Below are 27,372 nucleotides of genomic sequence, written 5' to 3'. Positions count from 1 at the left end.
ATCTAACCACATTTTTTGTGCACATATAGAGTTTCCAGTTTTAAAACATTACAGCAGAGTGCAGATTTATCCATTTTACAGATACACCATATATTTTTATGGAGACATTTGTAAAAGCTCCTAAGCATCTAATAAGATAGAAGTCAGCTCAGAATATTTTGTAATAAAGTACCTATTAGTAAAAACTGTATCAGAGGGAAACCACACACAAAGGAAAAAGGAACTAGGTCACTCTATTTGACAGCTAAGAAAGAAACAGAGGTTATGTCCTCTATGGCTGAGATTTAGAGCAGTTTCACTTAGTGGCTGTTCTGCTCCAATTCCCCAGATAAAATTTAGACCTACAGCAAGAAGTCTTCATTCCTATTTTATTCCAGTGGGAAGTCATGGTTCAGACTCTTAAGTAACCAATAGAAAAAAAAATACTAGTCAGTGGGGAACTATGAAGCTTAAATATTATGTTACAATTAAATTGAGATAAACCTTACAGTAACTACAGGGTTCATTATATTCTCACAACTCGAGTCGTAAATTGCTAAATATACACAGATGTCACTTTTGTCCTACTATTTCAAATAGAAAAATATTACTGAAATTCTAGAGCCGCTGAAACATGCCTATGGCAACATGTCTCACTTGCAGGTAGCACAGGACCAGAAATCACCCAGGAATACAAGTAACCTTTTCTGATTTTTATCTCATTCGAATTATTAATACGATTATAATATTATATGCACTACCCCACCTGTCAAATTTAAATAGCTACTGTAGAACTACAGGAAAAACATGCTCTTATCTGCTTCTTTCACACAGTTTACACTTAATCTTTCTGATTGCATAGAAAATCTAACCATTCCTGTCCTTCAGAGTGCCATGCGGCTGAGAAGCAAATTCAGATGTATAATCTGCAAGCCAGATTTGCCCCTAGTTTAGGAAAGCTGCTGCTGCCAGCAGAACCAGTGCCCTGGCCCGCAGTTCCACACGGGCACCCAGCAGCCCACATGGGGTCTGTGGAAGCCGCAGAGTCCGGCAGCACCTTCAGCCGCCACCTGGCACGTCCCAGCCACAGATCAGCGCTGCCCGGGATCCAGTGCCCTTGGTGAGGAGCGGAAAGACCATCTGTTCTCTCCTTGCAGTTAATCTCCCTCCCAAGGAGGGCAGCAGGCTCTGCTGCACCAGCAGAGTACAAGTTACACAGACTAACACAAGACCTGAGACCAGCTACGGTACAGATACAAACGGTGGGATATGCATTTTAGTGGCTTGCTCCGATAGCCACTTTGGCTTTTCTTAGCAGAATAAATGAGGCAGCTTCGGCTCAAGAATATGCAATATCCAAAACCACCTCCAGCAAATACTGATCTGATGGGGGTGCTCAGATTCCGAACATTAAATGTGAATTCAAATGTTTTGCAGAATAAGTACAAGAGCTGGCCCACTTCTACAAAGGATCCTTCCACACACCTGAAGCTGTATGAATCCAAACTGTCTGGCATTTATCATTCATCACTGAAAACTCAATAACTTAACAAACTTTTTTTTAAATATTGAGATAAGAAACATAATAAACTGCAAACATACCGTGAATTTAAAGATTATAATCTTCTGAAGATTATTCTGAAAGATTAGTAGAGTTCTTCCCTATCCTTCAGTCCAAGTGTTTAAAAATGTACCAATACAAGGCCAGTATGATCCAGCCTTTTCCTTTGCATCTGGTCCCTGCAGAACTGATTTTTTTGGTATTTTTTACATAGCAATTACACAGAGAACGACACAGAAAATACCAATGTAAAATTAAAAATCCAGCAACAAGAGGCAGGAGGGAGGTGCAACATGGTTAGTTTCTTTTCAATTTCTGATCAACCATTCCCTTAGTATTGGAATAAATATTTATGTCAGCTAGACTTCAACCACAAATAGCTAACCTATAATTCAAGGAACTTATGCTAAAGCAACTGTGAATACCAATATTCAACATTTTTTTTCTTCCCTACCTCACAGAAAAGGCAATCCCAGCCTCCACTGTAGTCTTGCCTTCTCTTGGGAACTACTGGATTGAACTATTCATGTCTGAACACTCAGCAGGGGTGGGAGAGAGACACGCTTTCCCTCTCCAAATCTGCTTCTAAATCCCCATTCCTGCCAGTCACCAGAATGCTATTCAGGTAGAGCTGTGCTCTCACTAATTCCATCCGGTGTGTACAAAGTGAAAGTGGCATTCCCTAAACAACACTGGTGGTTTCAATTTATGGTTTTTGGAAGTCCAATGATTTGAATTATTCCCACATCCATAAGAAACATAAATATAGTTTGGTTATATATAAACCTAGTTATTTCAGTTTGCAATGAAAATATGTTTGTACCGTTTACGATATGAGAATATACTGCTCTCAGGGGTAATAAATTCTAGTGCTGTATTACAAAACATGAACATGCATCTACACCTATACACACAGTAGGAAATTCCGGTTCATTTTGTGAAAGAGAAATCCTGCCTGTCTTTACGTTCCAAGTTAGATCTGACCTCTAGGCAGATGGCTACGAGGCCTGCAGGCTTTTTAGTTCTTTTTCAATATTATGTACGGTTGTGGCAAATTCAGTCTTGCTTTTTAAACAGTAACTGGCACAAGGGAGATGGGCTGTCACCATCCTGTGAAAGCAGAACATCCACGGTTGTCACTATATTTCCTTGCAGCCCCAGGAACTTCCAAATAGTAACTGGAGCCAACTGAATTAAGCTCGCTAGGATTCAAAAGACACTAAAACATATCCAAAACTATATATATATATATTATATATATATATATATATATATATATATAATAGCTATTCCTCCAACTCCCTTTCTAGCCCACTTTCCCCTTCTTTTTTTTTTCTTTTTCCACTTCAGGGGATGCAAAACACTCTATGTGTTTCTTTGTTTGTTTCTCCTGGTATTTACCAACACCAACCTTTCATACAAACAGAGTCCCCTGCCTGCAAAAATGCTGAATAAATCCCATTTTGCCCTATGTTCTTTCTTTTCCTGAAAGATCAATCCTACCACACAGATAATATTCTGCTGCCCTACAAATTTCATACAATAATCTTAGCAGTAGCTTGGGCACTTGGGTAGACGTCTTCAGCATCTGTTATTTCCTCTCCCACAGTTTCTATAGATTTCTGATACCCTTGACCAAGCATATAAAACAATCTCATTTTGTAAAGTAATATTAAACAGTGTTCAGCAAGCCATCTGTAAATCCACTTCTTTATGTGATCAGAATTGCCTTTTGTAATCACCTCTAGTTTTCCTTCCATCCTTTGATGCAATTGTGACTTCTTTGCTCTCCTGTTGCCAGAAATTCGCACTAGTCTATTCAAACAGCTAACCAGATAGAAAAGCAATAATGCACTGCTTTTCTTGGAGTTCAGTTGTTCTCCTCTCACAACTCACATTTCACTTTTTTTGCTAAAGAACTAGGGTCCTAGTATTCTCACTATGGAGCAGAACTTCTCTGAGTGTAGCAGAATCTTCAGAAATAAGCAACAGGGAAACATATTATTACCTTCCAGACCATCATGCAGCTTACCAAAATCAACAACAGGGCTTCAAGGACTTGTATTTAAGTAATAAATTTAATAGCTCTATGACAAGAGCTTCGGTCCACCAAACACCTGACCTGAGAAAAGCCTCTTCTATTGGGAGGGCTGGAAGATGCAGAGAGAGACCATTTTATGGTCTTTTAGGCATCAGTTATATAAACGTGTTGTGAAGGCAGAATGGCCCTTTCTCCCACACAGCTTTGGACAAGATATGAATTTTCAGTGGCAGAAATCTCTGACCATCTGGAAGGTAATCCCTCAGGCACACAAAAAACAAGTGTAAGCTTTTTCACAATATCAGAACAGGGAAAGACTAAGAGCATTTGCATATGCCTTAATACCATATAGAAAAACAAATAAATAAACAACCACTAATATTGCTTGAGCCCCAGAGCCTTAATAGTTATGTGCCCAGATTAATTTCTGGGGCATAAGGGATGCTAACATATGCATGGCCACTAAATTCCAAAGACCTAACAGTCCCATAATCACTGCTTCAAGCTGCCTATTTGCTCTTTGCCCCAAATTTTTCTACCTCCTAGAAATTATCTTCTTAATCACACAAAAAGTCTATCTTAACAAACATCAACAGCAGCTCCGGTACTTTTGACAAGAAGTAAGTAATAGCGTAATAATTTCAATAAAATTCTATTACTATCTCAAAGTGCTGAAAACATGCCAAAATTACATGGAAATAATTCCTGGTCAGAGTTACACCCAATACTACAGCCGTTTGCGTGGTCTTCTTGAGCAGCAATGTACAGCACACAACTACAGAAGTACCTCTAAGAACAGACATTAATTTGTATTTAGCATCTGGACAGCAAAGCAAGAAGATCAAGCCAGCACCTCCATATAAAGAGCACTAGAAAGACTAATAAGCACTTCAGGAGACTAGAATTATGGAGCAGCCCACTCAACTGCAAAAATAATAGCAGGTATAGACCACACAAGGGAGAAAAGGTGAAGAAGAAATAACATGACAAAGTAAGAATGCTACATAGGAAAGGTGTAAAAAGGAGTGGGTAAAGGAAAACAAACTAAAATCTTACACTGAAGACCCTATGATTTCTGGGTATTCTCAGCCATCTAGATGATGTCAAAATCTACTGGATTGACTTAAGACCTCCCTCTAAATCTGCCATGCAAAAATTTTAGCCATTAGTAGTCTATTACCTAACACTGTTATGTGTATAGGTCAATTAGCATATGCAAATCACTTACAAACAACATGCAGCTTCTGGACTTGATTCAAAAGCTGAAATCAACAAAAATATTGCCATTGACTTGCATGTGCTTCACAGCACCTCTACAGACCAAGAGGTTTGGTTTGATGTCAATGCCTATTAAAATCATACGTAGGAATAGCTATTTGTAGGTTCTACTGAAAACAATGTTAAATGACAGAAGCACAACCTGGTACTAAGAGTCGAAGATTTTTCATAGAAGAAATGCAGGATGCCACACAAAATCCCATTAAAAATTGGAGGAAGAAGGGAAAAAAAATCACCTAACACCAAAGAAAATGTCTCTACGGCTATAGATCTGCAACCATACATATTTTCTTACCAAAAAAACCAACATGTGGCAAAAAGCACAGTCAAAAATATCCTTTCAAATCAACAAATACTATATTGTTCAAAGCTGGTTTTTAAAATATCTTGCTAAAGAGGGACTGTAATTACCAAGCGTAACACTTTAGTGTATTTAAAGTCTTCCCAACACAATTTATACCTGCAGTCACTTTTAGTATTGTCAGTCATCCTTATTTATTTTCTACTGATGTTATACTAGTGAAATTGCACCCTCCCATATAATTTCTCCTGCTTTAGCCTTTGCATTAATTTTAGTTGCCTTGCCTTGAAAAGTTCTTTTACACTAACAGATATAGGAGTGTACGTATATGTGCATATGTGTATATTGATCTATCTCTAAGCAAGCAAAGGAACACCAAATACATTTACAAAACACTTTAAGAAATATAGCAGTAATATTTAACAGCAAGTATTAGTGCACCCATGTTTTTTCATTACTTGTACACTCCTGTTTTTTCCTTACTTGTAGGCTACTAAAATACACATGGATCAAAAAATTCCACACTTAGAAATTTATTCTGCTATAATGGTAAGCCATTAGATGAAAATATACTACACGTATAGCTGATTAGCATGTTTCATGAAAAGAAAATATGAAATCCATCTGAAGATGCTTCCGGAAAAACAACGCTACCGGGAATTAACAGCTTCATAATCCCCCTGTCAATTCAATACGGATTACTAGAGGCCTGCTAATTTGGAAGTACTTTTTCTGCTTCTACATTACTCAAACTGAAACACGTTACATCTCCACGAGGTTGCTGTCCAGTGGGAAAAGTAGAAAACAAAAATCTTACATCATCCCTCCGAATTTACACCAAGCAACAAAAACTTCAACTCCTCCTTTCCTTCCCCATCTGAAGTAATTTCGGACTGACCATACGAAGGGGGCCGAGGGGGTGGGAACCACAACCCCCGCTCTGCACATTCGGTGTCATTAAGCCCCAGACGGGCCGCTGCTGCCCCCTGCCGGCCCCGCCGGGACACCGGGCCCGCCCGAACCCGCCTCCGCCCCCCACAACACGGGCTGTCACCTCAACCGATCCAGCGACTCTGATCTTCCAAAGTCTTTGCATAAAGAATAGGTAGAAAATACAAGGAAGAGGGAGGGGGATATAAAAAAGGCAAGCTGAGGTAAATCTGTCATTGACATAGGAGCAAATCTGGATGCAAAGGAGAACCGGGGATTTCTCGAAGAACAAGAGGTTTCAGAGTTAGTCTTAGAAATTATTTACAGAACTTAAAAGAATTACAAAACTGAGGCATCTGGTAGAAAAAATGAACAGTGGTCACAGAACAAACCCAGCCTTTTCTAAGAAAAACCCACTGAGCCAAACAGATTTTACTAGCCAAAAAATTACCTACTGGTTTCACAAACTGGATCCACACAGATTCAGGAACACACAACAGCTGATTAAGCACATCAAGCTGGAAATAACTGGTGGAAAAGAAGAAAGGGCAGGAAAGAGACACTAACACAAAAAATAAACAGACTGAGAGAACAATAGCTATTAACTACTGCAAATGAACCAGTTATTCACAACTATTCTGTTACCTGAGCATCACTCCTAACACAAGCAGCCAATTTATTTATTTTTAGGAAAACACTCACTGCCAGTAGTATCACAATTCTTCTTAACAGAAGTATTAAATATGAAGCCCAATTCTCAAAAGCAATGAAACTAAGATGGTTTTATATGATACTGTCGTTAATTCACTTCTTACTACCCTCAGGAGAAATATTCATCCCAATTTTCACCAACTCTTTCTGCTGATACACAACTTCTCCTCACGATAGGAGCTGAAAAGGAGAAAGCATTCCAACTGCCTGTACAATCCAAGCTCAAGAGACACACTTCTAATTTATTAGATGTACTAAACTCTGCAGGGCTTCTCCTCCAAAGATGCAGGACTTCTTCTACTCCTTAAAGTTTACTTTATGCCCTTTCCTGGGGATTTAGACAAAATATAATCAGCTGTAGCCCCAGAACCCCTAGACTGTCAGGTTTTCTGCTAAAATTGGCAGCTACAAACCCAGTCAGGACTGCGGCAGCTGTAGAACAAGCCCTTTGAAAGTGAACATAGTTTAGATTGAAACTGCTATGAAGAAAGGAAACAGCAGAGGATTCCTCTTTTTATTTTTTAAAGCTTTTACTCAAAAATGTTCACCCACTAATACATGGATAGAAAGAACATCTCTCCTTTTGTTTAATTAGGAGTTGTTTCTTTGTACGAGTCTCAGCCCAAGCCAAAGGAAACTTCAATGGCCTCACTTGTCAAATGTCATGGTTTGTGCTCAACGTGAACCTGCCAGTTCTGAGTTGGTTGCACAGCTACGGCTCATGCTGAGCTTGGGAGTGGATCCGTATTATGAAGTAATTGCTAAGCAATTGTGTAACAAAAGAACAAACTTCTCTTGAAAAGATTTGGCAAAGTCACAGTGGTGAGTTAGATGAAAACTTTAACAGTCTGCCAGCAGAACAATCCCAATACATGTTCATGCCTGACGTGATGGCATCTTCTTTACTCGTTATCTGTGTAATCAGTGGTTTATCTCTTTTGTTAGTTTGGTTTTTAATGCCCTTATCTGCACGTATGACACTTGCAGCTTTAAAACAAACAAATCAGATCTAACACAGACTATTTAAGACTGAGTCAGAGTTGAGGTCTGCATTTCATTTTCTGGTTGTGCACCGTAACACAAATATTCTGTAGCATTCTACTGCCACCAGTGTGTAAAAGGAAAATAAAAAAGGTATCAAGCTAACATTGAGGGAAGAATAAAACAAAGAGGAAATGGTTCATAAAGGAATGAAGCCAAGAGACTATATCAAATATTAAACCAATAAAATCTCTGCAAATTATCTTTTAGGAAAAAAAGTAACTGGAACGCAATATAGAAAAAAAGAAAAAACTTTAGATTCTGCATAGATTTTGTCAGAATAAACAAAGATCTGCATACTCAGTAATCAATGCAATACATCAAAATTCATATTAGTGGTATATATTTGTGATCTATCAGATACTTCCTGATAAAACTTCTTGGAAACCCTTAAAGGGCGCAAGTTCAATTCTCCATGAAGCTATAATTCAAGCTATAATTCTTAAATTTGCAGATCTGTCATACCCGTACTAACCTCAGAATTCCATTTAAGGAATTTACTAAGCACTCAGCATCACTATCTATACAGCTATACTACAATTTTCCAGCACTTCTCTACAAAGTCCATACTTTCTTCTCCATTAAAAACACATCCTCTGCAAACTCTTCCGAAGTGGTAACAAGAAAGTGAGAACTGAAGTACGTTTTTTGACAATTGTATCTGAATAAAGTGCAATGAATAGCTTACTGTTTTGCATGAAACCACTTTAAATGGTCATACACATGACATATGAGGCAGAATTCCATAAGCTGCTGATATGCGCTTCTATTCCCATGCATACCTGTTCTCAAAGACTCTCTCAAGCTAAAGGAGAACTATTTAGCTATGAAACCAGCATGTCCCCACCCCTGCCAATTTCAGAGATTTAAGTTAACCAGAATTGCCATGATAATGCAATAGAGCTTTCATTAAATATCAGAACACTTCAGAAGGATAATATTCTTCTCTGTGCACGAGTGCCCATTTCTCAACATTTTTTCCATGTGTCCAACTCAGTAGCCTGTCACGTACCTAAAAAAAAAAACCCCATATATTGACACCAAACTAACTCAAAAATAAAAGCTGAAAATCCCAACCAGCCATTTCCTGCTTCAGAACACTAAAGTCAGCCAAAACCTATTTCTCCTTTTAATTGTCCACAAATTAGAAAACCACATAGGTGAGTTTTCATCATGGTTTTTGACTGGCAAAATGTCTGTTATTTGCCAAGAGCTTTTTTATTCTTCAGAGAAAAAAACAAATTCAGTGTCACCAAGTACTACTCTAAACTAAGGAGTCACAAAATTAGCCTGAGATCACAGAAGCACAGAATCACAGAATGTTAGGGATTGGAAGGGACCTCGAAAGATCATCTAGTCCAAGCCCCCTGCCGGAGCAGGAACACCTGGGTGAGGTTACACAGGAAGGCGTCCAGGCGGGTTTTGAATGTCTCCAGAGAAGGAGACTCCACAACCTCCCTGGGCAGCCTGTTCCAGTGTTTCGTCACCCTCACTGAGAAGAAGTTTCTTCTCAAATTTAAGTGGAACCTCTTGTGTTCCAGCTTGAACCCATTACCCCTTGTCTTACTGTTGGTTGTCACCGAGAAGAGCCTGGCTCCATCCTCGTGACACCCACCCTTTATATATTTATAAACATTGATGAGGTCACCCCTCAGTCTCCTCTTCTCCAAGCTAAAGAGACCCAGCTCCCTCAGCCTTTCCTCATAAAGGAGATGCTCCACTCCCTTCATCATCTTCGTGGCCCTGCGCTGGACTCTCTCCAGCAGTTCCCTGTCCTTCTTGAACTGAGGGGCCCAGAACTGGACACAATATTCCAGATGAGGTCTCACCAGGGCAGAGTAGAGGGGAAGGAGAACCTCTCTCGACCTACTAACCACTCCCCTTCTAATACACCCCAGGATGCCATTGGCCTTCTTGGCCATGAGGGCACAGTGCTGGCTCATGGTCATCCTGCTGTCCACCAGGACCCCCAGGTCCCTTTCCCCTACACTAATAGGTCATTCCCCAACTTATACCGGAACCTGGGGTTGTTCCTGCCCAGATGCAAGACTCTACATTTACCCTTGTTATATTTCATTAAATTTTTCCCCGCCCAACTCTCCAGCCTGTCCAGATCTCGCTGGATGGCAGCACAGCCCTCTGGCGTGTCAGCCACTCCTCCCAGCTTGGTGTCATCAGCAAACTTGCTGATAGTACACTCAATTCCCTCGTCCAAGTCGTTGATGAATATATTGAATAGGATTGGTCCCAGAACTGACCCTTGAGGCACTCCACTAGATACAGGCCTCCAACCAGACTCCGCCCCATTGACCACGACTCTCTGGCTTCTCTCCTTCAGCCAGTTTGCAGTCCACCTCACTACCCGATCATCCAGTCCACACTTCCTCAGTTTTGCCGTGAGGATGCTGTGGGAGACGGTGTCAAATGCTTTGCTGAAGTCAAGGAAGACCACATCCACCGCTCTGCCATCGTCAATCCATCTTGTTACGTCTTCATAAAAGGCTATGAGGTTGGTCAAACACGACTTCCCCTTGGTGAAGCCATGTTGACTGTCCCTGATGACCCTCTTATCCTTGATATGTCAAGATATATATGGTTAGTACTAAAATGCATGTTACAGATAAAAATACAGTATGAAAATAAAATACGAAATATGCTAAACTGTGTAGGATATTTTTAATTATGAGGACCAGAGTTATCGTTACCTTTAAAATTAATAAAACTGCTATACACTCACTTGTCCTTTGATTTGAGCAATAGTAAACAACAAGGCTGACAATAATTTACATAAATTTATGTGTTGAAAAATATTTCATCCCAGGTATAGCAGACTATTTCAATCCTTCTTTTTTTTTTCCCCACCCTAGAGGACAGTATCATGAAACATAAAAGATGCAACAGAAATGGAAGAACAACGCTAAATAAACTCTACCGTACAAGCACATCTTCCTTTACATGTTCCCAATAGGTGGCAACAGAATACCAAAAATACAAAGAAGTTTATAATTCCTTCTTCATCCACAAAGCAATGGGAGCCCTGTTACAACTTGTATCAATGAACTTGCACTGGCAATTTTATTCAAATGAACCATTGCATTTCAGCAACAGAAATTCTCGGACTGTTAACCTCAAAAGCCAGAGAATCCGCAGAACAGAAACAAAGCATTTCTTAAAAAGTTCATTGTTATGAAACAAATAACTAATGGCTTATACTCAGAGCTTATCTGAGGGAGTAAACTATTACAAGCATTAATTGACAGTAAAAAAAATTTCTGCACATTATAGAAGAAACGTTAAGGAAGAAATAAAATTTTAGACTAATTTTTTATTGTTGATGACATCCACACCTTAGTCTTTAGCAGTATTTCTTTAAAAGATTGAATAAAGGGGTGGGAATTTTTAGAGAGTTTTCAGCTGACAAACCCCAACTTTATCAGTAGTAGCAGGTCTATACTAACTCCCCAATTTTTTGTAAAAAATGTCAGAAAATCAGAGTTGTTTCCTTGACAGCTATAGGACTTACTTGTTTCTGTGACACAAAGCTATCTCAATCAAGTCTAAATAATGCTTACTTACTTGCTTTCAAAACCAGCTAAGTCACGGTTCAAAGAAATTGTCTCTGTTGTAATTTCCACCTTTCTCACACTGCCAAAGAAGTCTGTTATCAGGACATTTTGAGGGTCTCGCTGAAAGAGATCAGTTCGGTGCCCAGGTGTGGAAACACACAAGCTCTTTGGACAGACCTGAAACTGAAAACCAAGATGGATAATCACATCCTGTCCTTTATTCATCAGTTTCTATGTATACCTTCCAACAGGAAACTGCTATTAAAAGACAAATGCCACACATAACTTGCATTAATTTCAGTACAAGCCCCACAGCTGAAAAAAATGATTGAACAAAAACATTAAAAGGCATTAACATCTTGATTACGCATTTCAGAAAACCTTTATCCTCACAATTGTGCCATTGCCATTTGAGTTTAGAAATGCTTCTGTGAAAGTCAACCATCAATTACAGCTAAGTGATTAAATGCACAAATGTATTTCTGAAAATAGATGCAGTAATGCCGCTATAACCTTCCAAAAAGCACAAATGAGTATAAATTCTTCATATTTACCAAAGGGAGGCAGGCAAGATTTTAAAAGCCTTGATAATTAGCTAATAGTAAAGGCTTCATAAAGAAGCAAGAATTTACATCTTGACTGAAAACAAAAAAACCTCTTGGTCTTATTTCTACTTTATAGCCTGCAAATTAATGCAGAATTAGGATCTTCAAATATCAAAGGACTTTTATGTACATTAAGTTCACAAAGACATCATGTAAAACCTACACATTTGCTATATAGACCTTGTTATTTATTTTACTTATGCATTTTATCTACATATCAGATCCACTATATCCAGCACACATTGCAACACCTGGAAGACAAAACCAGCACTAACAAACTGTTTTCAATGGACTCAATTCTGTATAAAGGTACATTCGCAGAAAATAAATAGATGTAACAGTGATAGATTTGTTGTATCATTTAGAATATCTGAGAAGACAGCATGCCTATTAAATAACAAGACAGTTATGTACCCAGCAGAAATCCAAGGCAAAACTAATGCATTTGGGACATAATGCCTTTTTGCACAAGTCCCGCCACACTCACCACAAACGTCTCTAATATTTCCCATCCAGATAGATTCCTAATTTCAAGAGACCTTGTAATGCACATAATGTAATACAATATATAATTATTGGTTTGCATTTTTTATTAATAATGCTACATAGCTTCAAGTGCCATGAAATGAAGCCCCACTTTCTCTGGTCTTCTTGATGAGCTTGGAAAGTTGACTTCGTGGCTCAATCATTAGAAGGCAATTCACGACCAAATGCACAACCCTACTAGACAACGGTGCTTGGTCTATAGTGCTCTGGTCAGTTTTGTGAGCAAATGTTGCTGTCCGCTCCACTGCCTCATGGGCAGCCCACCAACCACCTGGTAATAGTGTAGGTTATGCAAGCCCTTGCATGTTCCAGCAACAAAGAACATTTATTATAACATAACATTTATTATAACATTTATAATAACAGATTTATAATAACAGAAGAGTTCTGTTATTTATAACAACAGAACAGATCGAGGTACAGGACTATGAAGGATGCTCTCCACATGGGTGCTCATCTTCCTTCATCTTAAATTCTCCAAGTGATACTCACAAACAGGTCCATCAGTTACTGGATCTAGAGCTCATACACCTAATTACATCATGGGTCAGCTCTTAGAAGGTTGCACTCTTTGGACAAAAATCACAGGTCCTAATTAGCTCAATGTAGATGCAGCCTCATTTATCCCAGATTATGACTGAAAAAAACTGTGAGTTTCAGGTTATACTTCCCAGCAGAAATTCTGTGCTCAGACTGACACAAAACGCATGGGCTTGTGTGGCTCCTTCGCTTAGGACACCACAGCCCTATAGTTACAAAGTTTCCCAGACAGGAAACATGTACTTGGCTTTTCTTCACAGAGCAAGATTCTATCTCCCCATTCCTCCCTTCTGCCCCATTACAGTTTCTCTTTCATACCCTGTCGTTTCTGCCTTAAGCCTGTAAGCACACAGCATTAGGCTGCTGGTCCAAGGAGACTTCAGCTCCCTTTCACCGTTATGTTACGTGAAGCGTACAAGCACACGTATCCACTGAGCTCTTTTTTAGTAACTCCCAATTCTCTTGGCAGATTATCACATAGCAGCTAAAGAAAAGATGGGGCAGATCAAATCTTACTGTTATCCTCCCTGTGAAGTGAAAATGAACTAGACTCATCAGCATCATGCTTCCCATACAAAGTCACTTGTCATTACACACAAATCCTCTTAAGTTTCAGTTTCACCAAAACGCAATCAATTTTCTTCAACTCTGCTCCAACTAAGGGCACAAACATAAAAACTAAGTCTCTAAGTAAGCTATAAAAGATAAGTATTTGTTTTAATCCTGCTACTTGATGCATAAATCTACGCTGCAGTTATACCACTAAGTCTCTCTTCCAAGCTCTCAAAGAGTGTAAATGTCCCAAAACAAGTGCATCAGCACTGAAAGTGGGAAATTGATACTGCACTCAACTATTTCTAACCTGTCCCACAACAATTTACTACCATAAGATGCTGAGATAAATCTTGAACAAAAATGTGCAATGGTACTGAGAAGAATTCAGTATTAAAAATCTACTTATCCAGGACCAGTGTGAGAAAAGAAAGACTGCAAAGCAGCTACACCACAGCAGACTAACACTAGTAACTGAAGTCTTCTGACAAAAAAAGGCAAACACTGGCTAAATGAAACACATTTGTTCATATGTAGATTTCTCCGAATTTTTTAAAATAAGATATTGTTCAAAAAAAGCCAAACAATTCTGCAGAGTGGGAACTTTGTTATCTTGAGTCTTCTTAACATTTTTAGTTCTATTACGACAAATGATATCTCATTTAGAAATGTATGTGTATCTTATTTTAAAAGTTCGGATGTTTGACATTTCAATTTAGTCTTTACTTTTCTGGAATTGTGATCAAACCAAAAGTCAGTCATTTGCACAGCTTTATGCTATCCCTTAGCAACACAGATGGAGCAGGTGGGGAGTAGGTGGAGTGGATTATGAAAAAAGATGTCTCATTCTTTGCAGGAATGCAATATCCAAATCTTAGGTGGATGTGAAGAGAAGCTGTTTTAAGAGTAGTTGAGGAAAAGTAAAGAAGTGATGGAACAGAAGCGGTGTAACACATAGTGCTTCTAAAAGAGCAGACATTTGATATATCAGAAGATCACACGACTAAACACTAGCTAATAATTTTAAAGCTAGTCAGTGAGCCACATGTTATCCTGAGTTTGGAAGGCATTAATTTTTAAAAATTCAGACCCAGATAAGCAGGGTTCTTAAACCAGCACAACACTAACAGTGCATTCCAGTGCCAAAGTATCCCCTATAACTGCTGGCAAATAACTGGACTTATATCCTTACCAAGGACTAACCACATCACTTTAGAACTCTTAGATGAAGGCCTGAAAAGCACCGATTCAAAATCAAGAGATCGCATTTGCTGAAATACGTGCATATCATGAATCGGTACGTGATCATCACAACTCATGACCTATTTGGGTCCATTCTCTTCTCAGAGCAACAGTAAGCAGATGGATGACAAATGATAAGATAATGTAAGGAATTTACTAGTATGGGATAACTTCCCACAGTTGTTGCTGAGTATTTGGTGTAAAAGCAAAAACAACAATGCAAGGGAGAACGTCTAGATATCTTCTTCAAAGCGCTCAAAAGGTAAACTACTTGGACAGCTAAAAAATATTCTATACTTTTCACAACTGGATTAATATCTAGCTGGCTAGACCCACTATACCACGTCCCAGATGGTATCTTATACAGTAGAAACCACTGTTCATTTTTTAATACTTTTTTTTTTTTTTTTAACATCAATTCATTTTCTGGTTTACAGAATAGAGTTCTAAAGTGCCATTTGAATGGACTGGCTAGAAGATACTTAATCAATAAAGAACTTGCATATTCTTCTTTAACAAGATTTATCTAAAAATTATCTGTAACCCATGATCAGAAGGTATTAAACTACAGGACAGTATTTCATTCCCACAGTAGTAAGAGAACCTTGAATCTTAGTCACTGAATCAATCCTGTATCAACATAAAATCTGTCAAGTGTGGGCTGTTCAGAGTGAGTTCTACTATACATCTAGCAGCCAGGCTAACACCATCCTCTGTAGACAGAGGGTGGCATAAAACTTTCAAGCAGCTGCTCCTTTCACAGAACCGAAGCAAAGACAATCTGTTCTGTAAGTGCTGGCTCTTAGATCACTGACACAGCCTGTGAGGTTTTACAGCTACAAGGTAAAAAAGCATGATGTATCACTACAATGAAACTAGTATTGGAACAGGTATAAAGGGTTAATAGAGTAAATAAAATATTGTTACTTTTATGTCATCTCACTAGTGCATACATCTAACTGTTACAGAGGCATTTTCATAAATTTTATCATAGGTTATCTGGTGGTTGGTTTTTTTCCCCTTCTGTCTCCTACCTGAAAGCTACCATTAATATTTACCTAAGATATAATTAACACTGTTGTATTTGGACATATCTGCTCTAGAATCTAAGCAGATGTACAGAGAAATTAGTCTCTGCAGGCATTTGTAAGTGCACTGTTAGAATTTTAACTGTTTAATCGCCTTCGCAAAACAATATCAATGGCTGCCTTTCCACAACTGTGAAGTGTCTGCTATCCATTAAGCTGACTTCAGAAGCTTCCAACTATCATTTTTCAAATGCAAATACTTCATTCTATTGAAATGAATATTTAATGAATACTTTATTCATTTTTCAATGAATAAAAAAAAAATCTGGCTAATTTCGGTTAATTTTTTCTGTAGCCAGCAAACCACTTTCACATCGAGGACAATCCTTAAAATGTTACGCTATGATTACATTTAATAATAGCAAAAAGACCCTCCCCTCAAAGCTGCTTCCGAGAGAAACAGCAGGAGAACAAAAAGCATTTGGAGAATCCTACAGACAAAATAGATCAGTTTTGAAACTGTTGAAGTCATTAGCATATTCATGAATGTTGAGTATTCTACTTACTAGGTCATTCATATTTGTCTGACTGGCTGGATGAATTTCTTCCAAGAACTCCAGCACATAGAATGTGTATCTGTCCATAAGATGAACACCAATCCCAAGATCAGGTTGATGCTTAAAAACAACACAGAGCAGTTATTGGGCATTTGCAGGAGAAAATCTGATATTTATGAGAGGGAACAGAATGTAATACCATGTTACAAAAGTTAAGCATAATGATTTTTTTGTTCTTAGGCAAATTGCACAAATAAAAGGACTGGCTTTGAAGAAACGTATTGTTGACAAGCTAAATAATACAGTTTATCTTAATTTTCTAGACTATAACCTGGTAATCTCAATGTTTGCCAAAAAGCAGGGAACCTCTTCTTCTTAATGGTCCAGTACAGATTTGTGGGCTGCCCTGAGCTGCTTAGGACTTGAAAAACAGGTCTGGGAGAGACAGCGTTATTTACAGCACTGTGTGGTTCAAGTAATCCTGACCTGCTGGTTTTGATCTGGCTAGGATCTCTCCCCCATCACTTCCTCTGTATTCAGCTGGGATATAATTACAGCAGGTGAAAGGTAGGCATTTTTTTTGTATATCAAGTGTAAGAAGTCCTAGACTGAACATTTCCCCACACATATCTCTCAGCAGTCTTCCCATAAAATTTCTTCCTCTCATAGGCAATGCATAAATTGGCACAGAAATCCATCATTAGCCGGGTTCTTCGGGACAGCACACAAAAACTGGCAGGAAAAGTACACTTAAAAATTTTGTCAAAGCCACACTTTGTAACTAAATACCTTACACATTCAGCAATTAGAAGGCAATTTTTTAGTTCATAGTCAATAGGACCTGTGCTTTTAACTCAGGTATTCTGAAAATTGTCTTCAGGATGGCAAAAATCTACTTACTGATAAAGAATCTTCTCCTACTTGGCTGCTAGCCAAGGCCATTATATTAGGTGAATAAAATCGTTCATACATGGATGCTCCTTGACAAGTATCAATAATAAACAACAATTCATTGTACCTGAAAGAAATAAAACAGCCTCCTTATCCATCTCTCCTTAAATTGAAAATCATACACATACTTTGCTTTTTAGTTACCACGACAGCTGCTAGTAACCTAAGAAACAGAAGAGTTCACACTGATTGACTGTAAGAAGCAAGTTTAGTCGAAGCAATAGATTTGAGCAGCTGTAACTACAGGAAGCTGAAAACAAAAATTAAAACTCTTCTTTCTAAATACAAACTTCAATGCAATTTTATGGACAACAGATGGTATTCACTGCTGAAGGTAAGCAATGCCCACCAGTAAGGCTTCAGGCATGTTCATGAAATACAGTATTTAACTGCTAAATAATGCTTTTTTTCTTACCGTCTTTTCTGCCACATTTGTTCAAAGGCATCAGCAAGTTCTACATTTGTGATTTCTTCAGAATCTTGAAATTTTAGGAAACCATTTCCACCATGGCCTGATAGAAAAAACAGAAGTTAGGCAAGTATGAAGGTTAAAGGAAAATATTTAGCCTGGTTGACCATTTTTCTAAAAAACAGGCAAACACAATTCTCTTTCTCCAAACAGATGTATGAACACATACATCTTTTAAACTGGAAACTATACTTGCTAAGTACTGCTTTATAGATTTTCTCTTAATTAGTATGACATGTTAAAAAAAGAAATAAAGTCATTTTGTTGATCCTTTTGTTTGTTTGGTCTCCTGACAGGATTTCATGCTCTCAAACAGGCTCATCCAACTGAACAACAAAAATCAATAAATTGTATACAGAGACCTGTAATTACCTGTCATATATATTAGAATATTGCTTCTGTCATCAGAAAGAAGACGTTTAGATCGTGGTGTGCTTGGTGGGATTCTTCCTGTTAATACACGCAAGAAATTTTCAACAGTAACCTATGAATAGAAGCGCAAAGTAATTTTCTAAAGAGAAAAATATTGATTAACAACTCTAGTCTGGGTTACTCAAATTAAATAATGGAACACTAAAATATGCAGTGTGTCTAACCAGACATGACACCGCATGGTATAAACTGCATAAACAGACATTTTCTGTTTAAGGTTTCACTGCACATTCACAATCATATGGTACCTTTTATCTTCTCCCACTGATACCAGCCTGTTGCTTTATTATATCTGATAAGTCCACTACCGTTATAATTTCTAAACGCACTTTCATTGATCTGAAACTCATCAGCATATAGCTTTATTCTGCCAAAGCTGCTCATGTACTCACAAAATGCTCCAGCATTAGTGTGTGTTACTATGGAAAAATAAAAGTTTAAATTCCATCTGCAACTCAGGAAAGGAAAAACAAGATCAATTTTGGTTATGTAAGTCTTTGAGTGATCAGGTAACACCCATCTGGATGGTGATTGCAAAACATCCTATAGAACACCCCTTCCTCTTCATGCAGACATACACAGCTCAAATGCTAGCAACAAATCTATATTCAGGAAGAAACATTATAAAAATGACATATCTCTATTTCAGTGTTGTATCTTAACTTCTCTATACAAAGCTTCAGAGAAATAAAACATCTAGGATATACTTCAATGTTCGCCTATAAACCCCTCAGTAACGATTATATAGCACTATTAAACCACGCAATTGACATCCAATTTAATATTCCTTGAAACAGACAGTGTCTTTACTAGCTAATTAGTAAAGACACTGTCTGTTTCAAGGAATATTACACAAAAATGAAACCGACGGATAAATTACACGGATAAATCTTTAAACCAATACTAAAAACAAAGACCTAAGGATTTAATTAAAGTGTAGTCACCTCATAGCTTCTGTAATCCACTTCGACATCATCTCCATAGACATTTAGCTCCATGTTTTTATGACTAAACACAGTAGCTGGTTTGGGATTTCTGGGATTACATGCCATATCATCTGCTAGCATCAGGACAATGTGACTACGGAGGATCAGACAAAAACATTTCAGCCATTCTACTTTCACATAACAGTCAAACTGAAATTAAAACACCACTGTCCCGAGATTAAAACAATAGCTTGTAACATTAAAAAGATACCTGGAATTGTAAGTGAAACTTTGCTTAGTTATATTCTATTTCCTTATGTGGATCTTTACTCTTATAAAGATACCACACACAGAAATGCAGCTGGCTGTTATTTATCTACAGGATTAAGTTAGGCCAAAGATGAGCACAAGAGTAGTTGACATTAGCGACTTCATGATACAGACTTGCCTGGACCTAGGCTGGCAGGACTCTATCCATAATCTGGAGATTTTTATGGGGCAGTAAATCACTTCATGCAGCTCCATGGAAGAAATCCCAGCCTGTTCGTACCCTCTCAGACAGATCAATTAAAAACATTACGACAATTTTAATTACATTTGAGGAGCTCCTGAACATTTCTCAAACCATTATACTACATCTGATACACTTCTGTATGATTATGTGTGTTAATGGAATTTTCCTGAAGAACACAAGTAGGCTGACACCAGACATTTTGTCTTCTTAATAGTGCCAAGAAAAAAAAAAAAAAACACCCAACATTTCATAGTATCAAGAAAAAAAAAAAGCAGTACATTATAAAGCTGTTCCAAATTTGCATGCATCCAGAGATCTGTATTTCACCTGCCAGGGTCAGGTTTGGGTCAAAATCTGAAATAACAAGTAGTCACTGGAGACTGTCAGCACTAGCAAGAACGTGCCAGAGATGTCTGGAACACGGTGAAGTCAGTTCTTTCCTTAGATAATCCCATCTTGGATATACAAGGTGTTTCCAAAAGGTGGACCCAATTTGAAATCACTTATATATGAAATTGGGTCCATCTTTTTGAAACATGCTGTAGTTTCTCCTGAACTGTGATCTTTGTGTTCTCTCAAGTGACGCTTACAAAACAAAAACTCTGTATCCTGCAAAGAATGTTGCCAACTCAGACTCTCAGGCACACAGTTATAAATTCAACTGTGTCTTGTTATTTAAACACTACTCCTGTGCTTGTCATCATTCACCTATACTGCATAATGATTCCAGGAATCAAAAAGAAATTCTGGATTCATTCTGGCGATTCATTTTAGCGAAACTTTTATTTTATGAATTGCAGCATTGTGCCCACATGTCAACACACCAGAGCAACTTGCATTTATGAAACCACAAACCATTTTCCTAGTGACTTCTGCTGTTGGATGACATCTATTTAAACCACCAAACTGACACAGTTCCATTCAAAATGAGGCTATGTGCAAACCTCTCAAAGAAAAAAGAAAAAAAGAAAGTGATAAATATTTATTTTTAAGATGTGATTTTGGGGGTCATTTGTTTTTTGGTTTTGTTTTGGTGTTTTGTGGGGGTTTTTGTTGGTGGTGTTTTTGTTGTTGTTGTGTGTGTTTGTTTTTAATGAGGTTTTGCAGCAAACAGAGAAAAACAGGTAGAGGAAGAAGTTTGTCTAAGGGAGAAACCCACTCAAATCCACGTAAAAATTGCTGCAAATGGGAAAAAATAGGCCTACTCTCTCTAGGTCTTCTCCAATGTCTTATTCTTGACCTTAGCCTCAAACATTCCTGGAGTCTGGAGATTAATTTCCCGATCCTTGCGTATGGATAAGAAACAGATCAGGCTGCTGAACAACAGAAATCTCCAGCCATGCTGTAGTTTTTGTGGTTATTTCTAAAACTGCCATCTATTTTGATGTTAATGGTGAAGATGGATGGATGCAGAGAAGATGAAAGTTCTCAAGTAAGGGTAGAGCTAGAGAAAGAATTTCTAAGGTAGTGTTTAGGGCAACTCAGTTTCAAAGACTACACAGGAAATACGACAGATGAGATGTGCAAAAAAATTACATATTTCTGTAGCTTTCAGCCCATAGTGCTTAGGCAGTATGTTCCCTTGGATTTATAGCCACCAAATGCTTCCAAAAATTAGGTTTCGACATCCCCTCTTTCAAAAACTGAGAAGTCATATTTTCTTTTTCAAAATAAACACAGGAAACATGATGATACTGCCACCACATTCACAGTTGAGTGGAAGCTAAGTGAAGACTCCAGATACTAGTTTTGGACTTGGACAAAAAAATGTCATACAAATTTAATCCAGCAGAATATGCTATTTGCAGTAATGGAGAGGGCCATACCTCTTCAGGTGACACGATGGAGAAAGTACCAGCCCTCTATAAGTTAACATTAAAAACCAGGATCACCAGGATTTCCACAGGAGCCTATGGATACATTTGGCCTATTATTCAATGGGTGTCGGTGCCTAAGATTTGCCTCCACAGTTCTGGTACAAGTAAATTCCATTCCAAAACAGCTGGATGTAACTGTGCAAATATCCCAGAACTTCCAGTAGGAACACAACTAAAAGACACTTCAGAACATTTTGTCCTGTTGTCAAAGAAAGGACAGTACTTTAACCATTGTACTATCACTAGAGAGGCACAATTTGATGGACAAAGCTTCTGGTTTCTCTAAAAACATCATGCAAAATGGATTTTTCAAGGCTACTTTCCATACATAAGAGCTGCTATGTTCAGGGCCTTTAGTTTAGAGACTCTCATTGTAGTTGCAGATGTGGAAATCTTACATTTTAGTACAGTTACGGTTGCTAACATCTCCAGATTGGAAGGAAATTAAAGTACAACAAAAGCCATATCTCAGAGTAGTATTGTCCTGCGGAATGCACTTATAAATTTGCACATTATGCTTTCACCAGTTTACTAAGTGGTACATTTTAGTGTCTGGATAGCTCCTCATGTTTTTAATCTAATTAGTCTATTCCAACTGGAAGTTTTATTACATAACTTTTTGTTTTTCCTTTGGAACAATACTGCTGCACTTTTCAATATGCTGATGTGATCACGTCCTTACTTTGTACTTTTATCCAGTCAAACTGGGAAGATAAATGTATTTTCATACTGCTTCAGACAACAAGAGAACTTTAATAGCACATTTGCAAAAAAAAATTATTCACCAAGATTCCCTCACCTATCAGGAATGCCCAGTCTCTTGACACTTCTGTACACTGAAAGAGTATTTGCCACATGACGATAATTAAACCAGAACCGAGATGTGCACACCTTGAATTTTTAAGGAGGGAAAAGAAAAAATAAAAAAGAAAAAAAAGCATATTAAATAGTGTGAAAGATACAAATTGGCCTGGCACATTGCATCAGAAGACCATGATTATAGGAGTATCAGCAAACTAGTAACAAACCAGAAAGATCATAGCAACATCAAGAAACTCGTGATATAAGATATATAAACCTTCATTGTACCAAAGCAACAAATGCTGAAAATAAAAGTTAAAAAAAATGTTCTTAACATGTTCTTAACTGACTCATGAAAAAATTGTCATAAAACCCAAGTAAGTATAGAAAGTGGCACTTTCGGGAATAATTCAGCAACAGTAAGTGGATAAGCTAAATTTTTCATTTCCTTTCTCCATATCAAATGAAAGAAAAATCAAAGGAAGAGTTCTCATCTCAATAACAAACCCATTCCCGGAGCATTCTTCCACAAAGGCATAAGTGAATCTGTGCAGAATTCACACACAGGGGAAAATACACTGAGGACGTTTGCATTTACGGAGTCAAATATAATACAGAGCTAAGTGAGCTCTAACCAAAATCTGAATATAAATTCTCAAAAATCTCAAAGGAGTTCAGGTTCTACTGTTCTAATAGGCAAAGAGTCGGGGATCAGCCATTCTTGTACTTACAACTATTCCCTTGGTTGGACATTATTTAATCTGTCCTCAAAAACCTCGTACCAATGAGATTTAAAAAAACCTTCAGAGACAATCTGCTGTAGCTCCTTCGTAGCCTTATCATTGTCCTTCTGTTTAACCCAAGTTCACTACTTTTTGTTTGTTCCACACCAAGGACAGCAATTCTCCTTTGGAAACAAACTTCCTTCTCTTTTACATGTCTTTCAAATAGACAAAGGAAGAAGCATTTTAGAAGGAGTGACTTTAAAACCACAAAAATAGAGACGTAGGAACAAGCGTTTAACACAGGTTTTTTTCATTTTTCAGCTTTAAATGTACAGTTCTAATTTAAATATAAACATCTTTAAGTTACACTATGTAACATCTTCTTCTCTAGCCTTCTCATAAAAATAAAGGAGTAGTAGCTTAAATTGCAATAAAAATTCAGCCTGAAAGGATCCCCTTGTGTGTCAATCATCCCATCAATCAGAAATTTCAAAAAAGCCCACGGGAATCAGTCCATGAGAACACTTGCCTTTCAGCAAGATTTAAAGCTCTGAAAGCTAACGGTGGCCACTCTAGCTGTGACATTTCCAGACATTGTCACCTGCCCCTTTCCTCCATTACCTCCCTTACAACACAGTGGAAAATGTGTCTATTCTTTAAATACAGCTATTCACTCTACAGCATTTAATTCAAGCGACTAATGAGATGGGATTCCAGTACGATCCCAGGCTGGAAGTGCCTGATAGCAGTAAAACCATCCATATTTTACTCATTAAAAAAATAGTAGCAATTGTTATAAAGCTTAATCATGAACTACCGAAAAAATATAACCAGCAGCAAATTTGTTAAGAACAGAAAGTATAGCTCCTTGAACCTAATTTTCCACTTTCTTTGTGTGTTTTTATGGGTACTAATAAAAGCATCTATTTGTTAATAGTATTAAAGTAGTACTTTATGTTTTAATAGTTTCAAGTTTGTACTTTGTAAAATATATACATTATTCTTTCTAATTCAATTAACTACTGTTAGCCTTCCTTTTGTATTGCTCGATTTTAGTATCTGGAAAACAAACAGCTGCTACTGAGTAATTACAACAGTGTTCTGAAACAAATTAGTCATTAAGACCTGAATTGTGATTAAGAACCAATTGTGTAGCATGATTCAAAGCTAATAAAAGACTCATGGCAAAGAAAAAAAAATAGGATAAGAACAGTTTATCTAAACATTATGTTGCCTGATTTTTTTTTTTATTCTAAGCCTGTTATCACAAGTTAACAGGTTGAGTAAGAAGAAAAATCAGAAATGAATTGCACCTTTCTGGTGAAAGAAATATACATCTCTGATATGAGAATTACACTTTTGTTCAATATGCAATATGGCAATTTAACTGTTTTAATGCTGGCAGAACTTTCGTTTTATGAATCCTGCCATGTAGCCAGACATTTTGAGTGCTTGAAATGCAGTCATACTGAAAGAATAATTTTATTATACTGTAGTAAATTTTCAAGCACCATTTCGAATTCATCCATTTCTAAATCTTTATCTTTCCGTTTCTTTCAAACAAACAGAATTTTTCTGATGAAAAATTGTCAACTTTATTGGAAGAAAACTACCTGGACCACACTTACCAAAACTGCCCAGTTATTTGTATGTCCACTTTTAAAGAACTGTTCTGCTTGATCCTGAAAGATGGAGAAAATATTAGATTATTTTCAGCAACAAGAAAGAAATGACGACTCATATTTTTGTTGTTTCCACAGAACAGTGTTCGATGCATGTTTACCACACCTTAACACTGAATAAACCTTACAAAAGCTTCAAGAGGAAGTTTTTCTTATTCCCTTTTGTACGTTTTCATGCAAGCTAATTGCTCCAATTCTTTCCCTGAAACTTGCAAAATAACAAAGGAGTAAGAATTAGTCACTTTCAGCTTAGTTAAAACAGCCTACACATCTCTATTCCAAAGGACACTCCAAGAACAAAATAAAATGATTTATTGACCTACAGTTTCTTCCTTAATGAGAAAAGAGACTTGGATTAATTTCTGTTTTCTTTGTTCCTCTCATCTTTTCAACAGCAGGTAAGTGAATCTGCAATTTAAACCCATTTTAATTCCAAGGTGGTTACATTTATCTTCCAAAATAAGGAGCTGACAACAACAAACTTCTCCGTGATCTGTGCTATCCATAGTTCCCACTATGCTTTTCAGAGGAGATGGCATAAATCAGGACACAGAGAGGTGATAAGACTTCCCAGAGGTAAGGGAACGAGTCTGTCCCAGGACAAGAATCCAGACATGCTGATTCTTAATCAGACTCTGGGGCACTGGGCTGATACCTGCGGGCTCACACAGAACACACAGTAACAGAAAAAGGTTTTGTTAAAATATATGTAAAATATACTGTACTTCAAGTAGCAAACAATTTGCAATGTAATTAGTAATCCAAAGACTCTGAAAATATTTCTATTGGCTATTTTAATTAAAAAATTGAAATTAATTTCAAGTATAACATTTTGTTTAAAAAAAGCAGAATTCAAATGCAAACAACACTCCAGATGTAGTGTGGGCACTGTGCAAAAAGCATAATTATTGAAATATGAAATTACTCCTACTTAAAATATAGGAGCTCCTTCTGTGTAAATGCCTCACACCTGCGAGAAGCACATGGTGCCCAGCCCAGGTGTGCCGGGCGGCTCCACCGCCCGGGAAAGTGCCCGACACTCCACCTCGGTTTTTAACCGAAGAAACTCTATTCACACATAATTTAGCCGGCAAGTGTCCGGAGAAGGGACGTAAAACACCAACTACTGAAAGTTGCACTGTGCAGCCAAAGAGAAACTGGGTTTTGGAAATCTGCAAACGTATCAAAAGGCGGGTGCGGTTAACTTTGAACAGTGTAAACAAGTTACACGTGCCTGTCGACCCCGCCGTTCCCGGACCGCACTGCCCCGCACCCCAGAACACCGACCCCGAGCCGGGGCAGCCCCGCAGCCCCCCCGCCCCGGGCCCGAACGAGGCGGGGCCGGGGGAGGGTCCGCCCGCTCGGGGAAGGCAGCGCAGCGCGGGCGCCGGCCGCTCCTCGGCTCCGCAGAGCAGCTCTCGGCCCTCCGCAGGGCGCTACGAGCGCCTCAGGGCAGCTCCACCGGCGCGGCCCCCGGCGCGGGCTGTGCCTGCGGGGGGAGGCGATGGGGGAACCGGCAGCACAGAGCCTGCAGCGCCGCCCGCCCTCTCTCCCCTCCGGCTGTTCCCACCAGCCTTCGTACCTGGACGCCGCTGGCGAGCGCCGCGCCGCAGCACCCCAGGAGCAGGGCTGAGGCCGCACGGAGCCAGCAGGCGGCGGGCACCGGGGCCGCCATCTTACCGCGCCGCCTCCGCCGGGCTCCGGCCGCCGCCGCCGGAAGGGGCGAAGCGGCCTCTGCGCCTGCTCCGCGCCGCCGATCCAGGGCGGGAGCGCAGCGGCCGTGCCCGCCGGGGCCGGTTCTCCGCCGGCGCTCGGAGGAAGGCGCCCCTGCTCTGAGCCGCGCCAGGCGCTGTCACGGATCGGAGCTCCACCGGCCTCGCCAGCCCCCGGAGAGCTTGCTTTGAACGCGGCTTTCACAGCGCTGCGCGGTGACGGCGGCAGATCTCACCGCCGGGCTCTGTCGCAGGGGTAACGCAGCCCCGACCTTGTCCATCCCGGCACAGGCCCGGCGGGCGGTGGGAAGCGCGGTGGCCTCGCGTCTCGCCTTTGGCTCGGGGGGCTCTTAGGAGTTAACCACAGCCATTTATCTCAGTCTTCTTTTAAAAATATGCTCAAATCGCTGGGCATTGTTGAAATTTAAAACATCTTTTTAAGCTTACGTGCTTAATGCCTTGCAAATATTGAAGCCTTCTGTATGAGTTGTGTCTAATAGTGTCTGCTTTGATCCTCAGTGCATAGCAGCTGCTAAGACTTGAGATAACTGTGAAATTCTGCTTAGGCCTTGAGAACAAGTCGACCAAAGAAATATACGAGATGCTGCAAGGATGAGAAGCCCACTAATCAGCTCAAAATGTAACTGTAGTTTGATAACAGTAGCTTCATAGCTACTTCGAGGGCGTCCTGGACATCTGTTGAAACTCTGCAACGGGCCAGGAGAATTATGTCCTGAGATGACTCAATACCATACAGGGACAATGTGAGTGAGGGGCTTTCGTCCCCAAATGACCACCAGGGACC

General features: G+C 38.9%; 1 protein-coding gene across 2 annotated transcripts in view; it reads right to left on the bottom strand.

The window, feature by feature from the left end:
• Positions 1-26,562, bottom strand: part of PIGK (phosphatidylinositol glycan anchor biosynthesis class K) — a 70,494-nt gene extending 43,932 nt beyond the window's left edge. For both annotated transcript variants that reach the window (XM_065656418.1, XM_065656419.1), the window contains exons 1-9: positions 26,438-26,562; positions 24,802-24,855; positions 22,447-22,538; positions 19,275-19,410; positions 18,271-18,382; positions 17,845-17,941; positions 17,379-17,496; positions 16,488-16,598; positions 11,419-11,591 (exon numbers count right to left, since the gene is read on the bottom strand). In XM_065656418.1, the coding sequence (XP_065512490.1) occupies positions 11,419-11,591; positions 16,488-16,598; positions 17,379-17,496; positions 17,845-17,941; positions 18,271-18,382; positions 19,275-19,410; positions 22,447-22,538; positions 24,802-24,855; positions 26,438-26,530 (986 nt within the window). In that variant the 5' untranslated portion in view covers positions 26,531-26,562. The remainder of the gene's footprint in view (positions 1-11,418; positions 11,592-16,487; positions 16,599-17,378; positions 17,497-17,844; positions 17,942-18,270; positions 18,383-19,274; positions 19,411-22,446; positions 22,539-24,801; positions 24,856-26,437) is intronic.
• Positions 26,563-27,372: the final 810 nt, after the last annotated feature.

This window comes from Caloenas nicobarica, chromosome Z, assembly GCF_036013445.1.
Source record: "Caloenas nicobarica isolate bCalNic1 chromosome Z, bCalNic1.hap1, whole genome shotgun sequence".
NCBI classification, from domain to species: Eukaryota; Metazoa; Chordata; class Aves; order Columbiformes; family Columbidae; genus Caloenas; species Caloenas nicobarica.
Note: the sequence above shows the minus strand (reverse complement) of the source record. Positions and strands in the feature narration are given on the sequence as shown.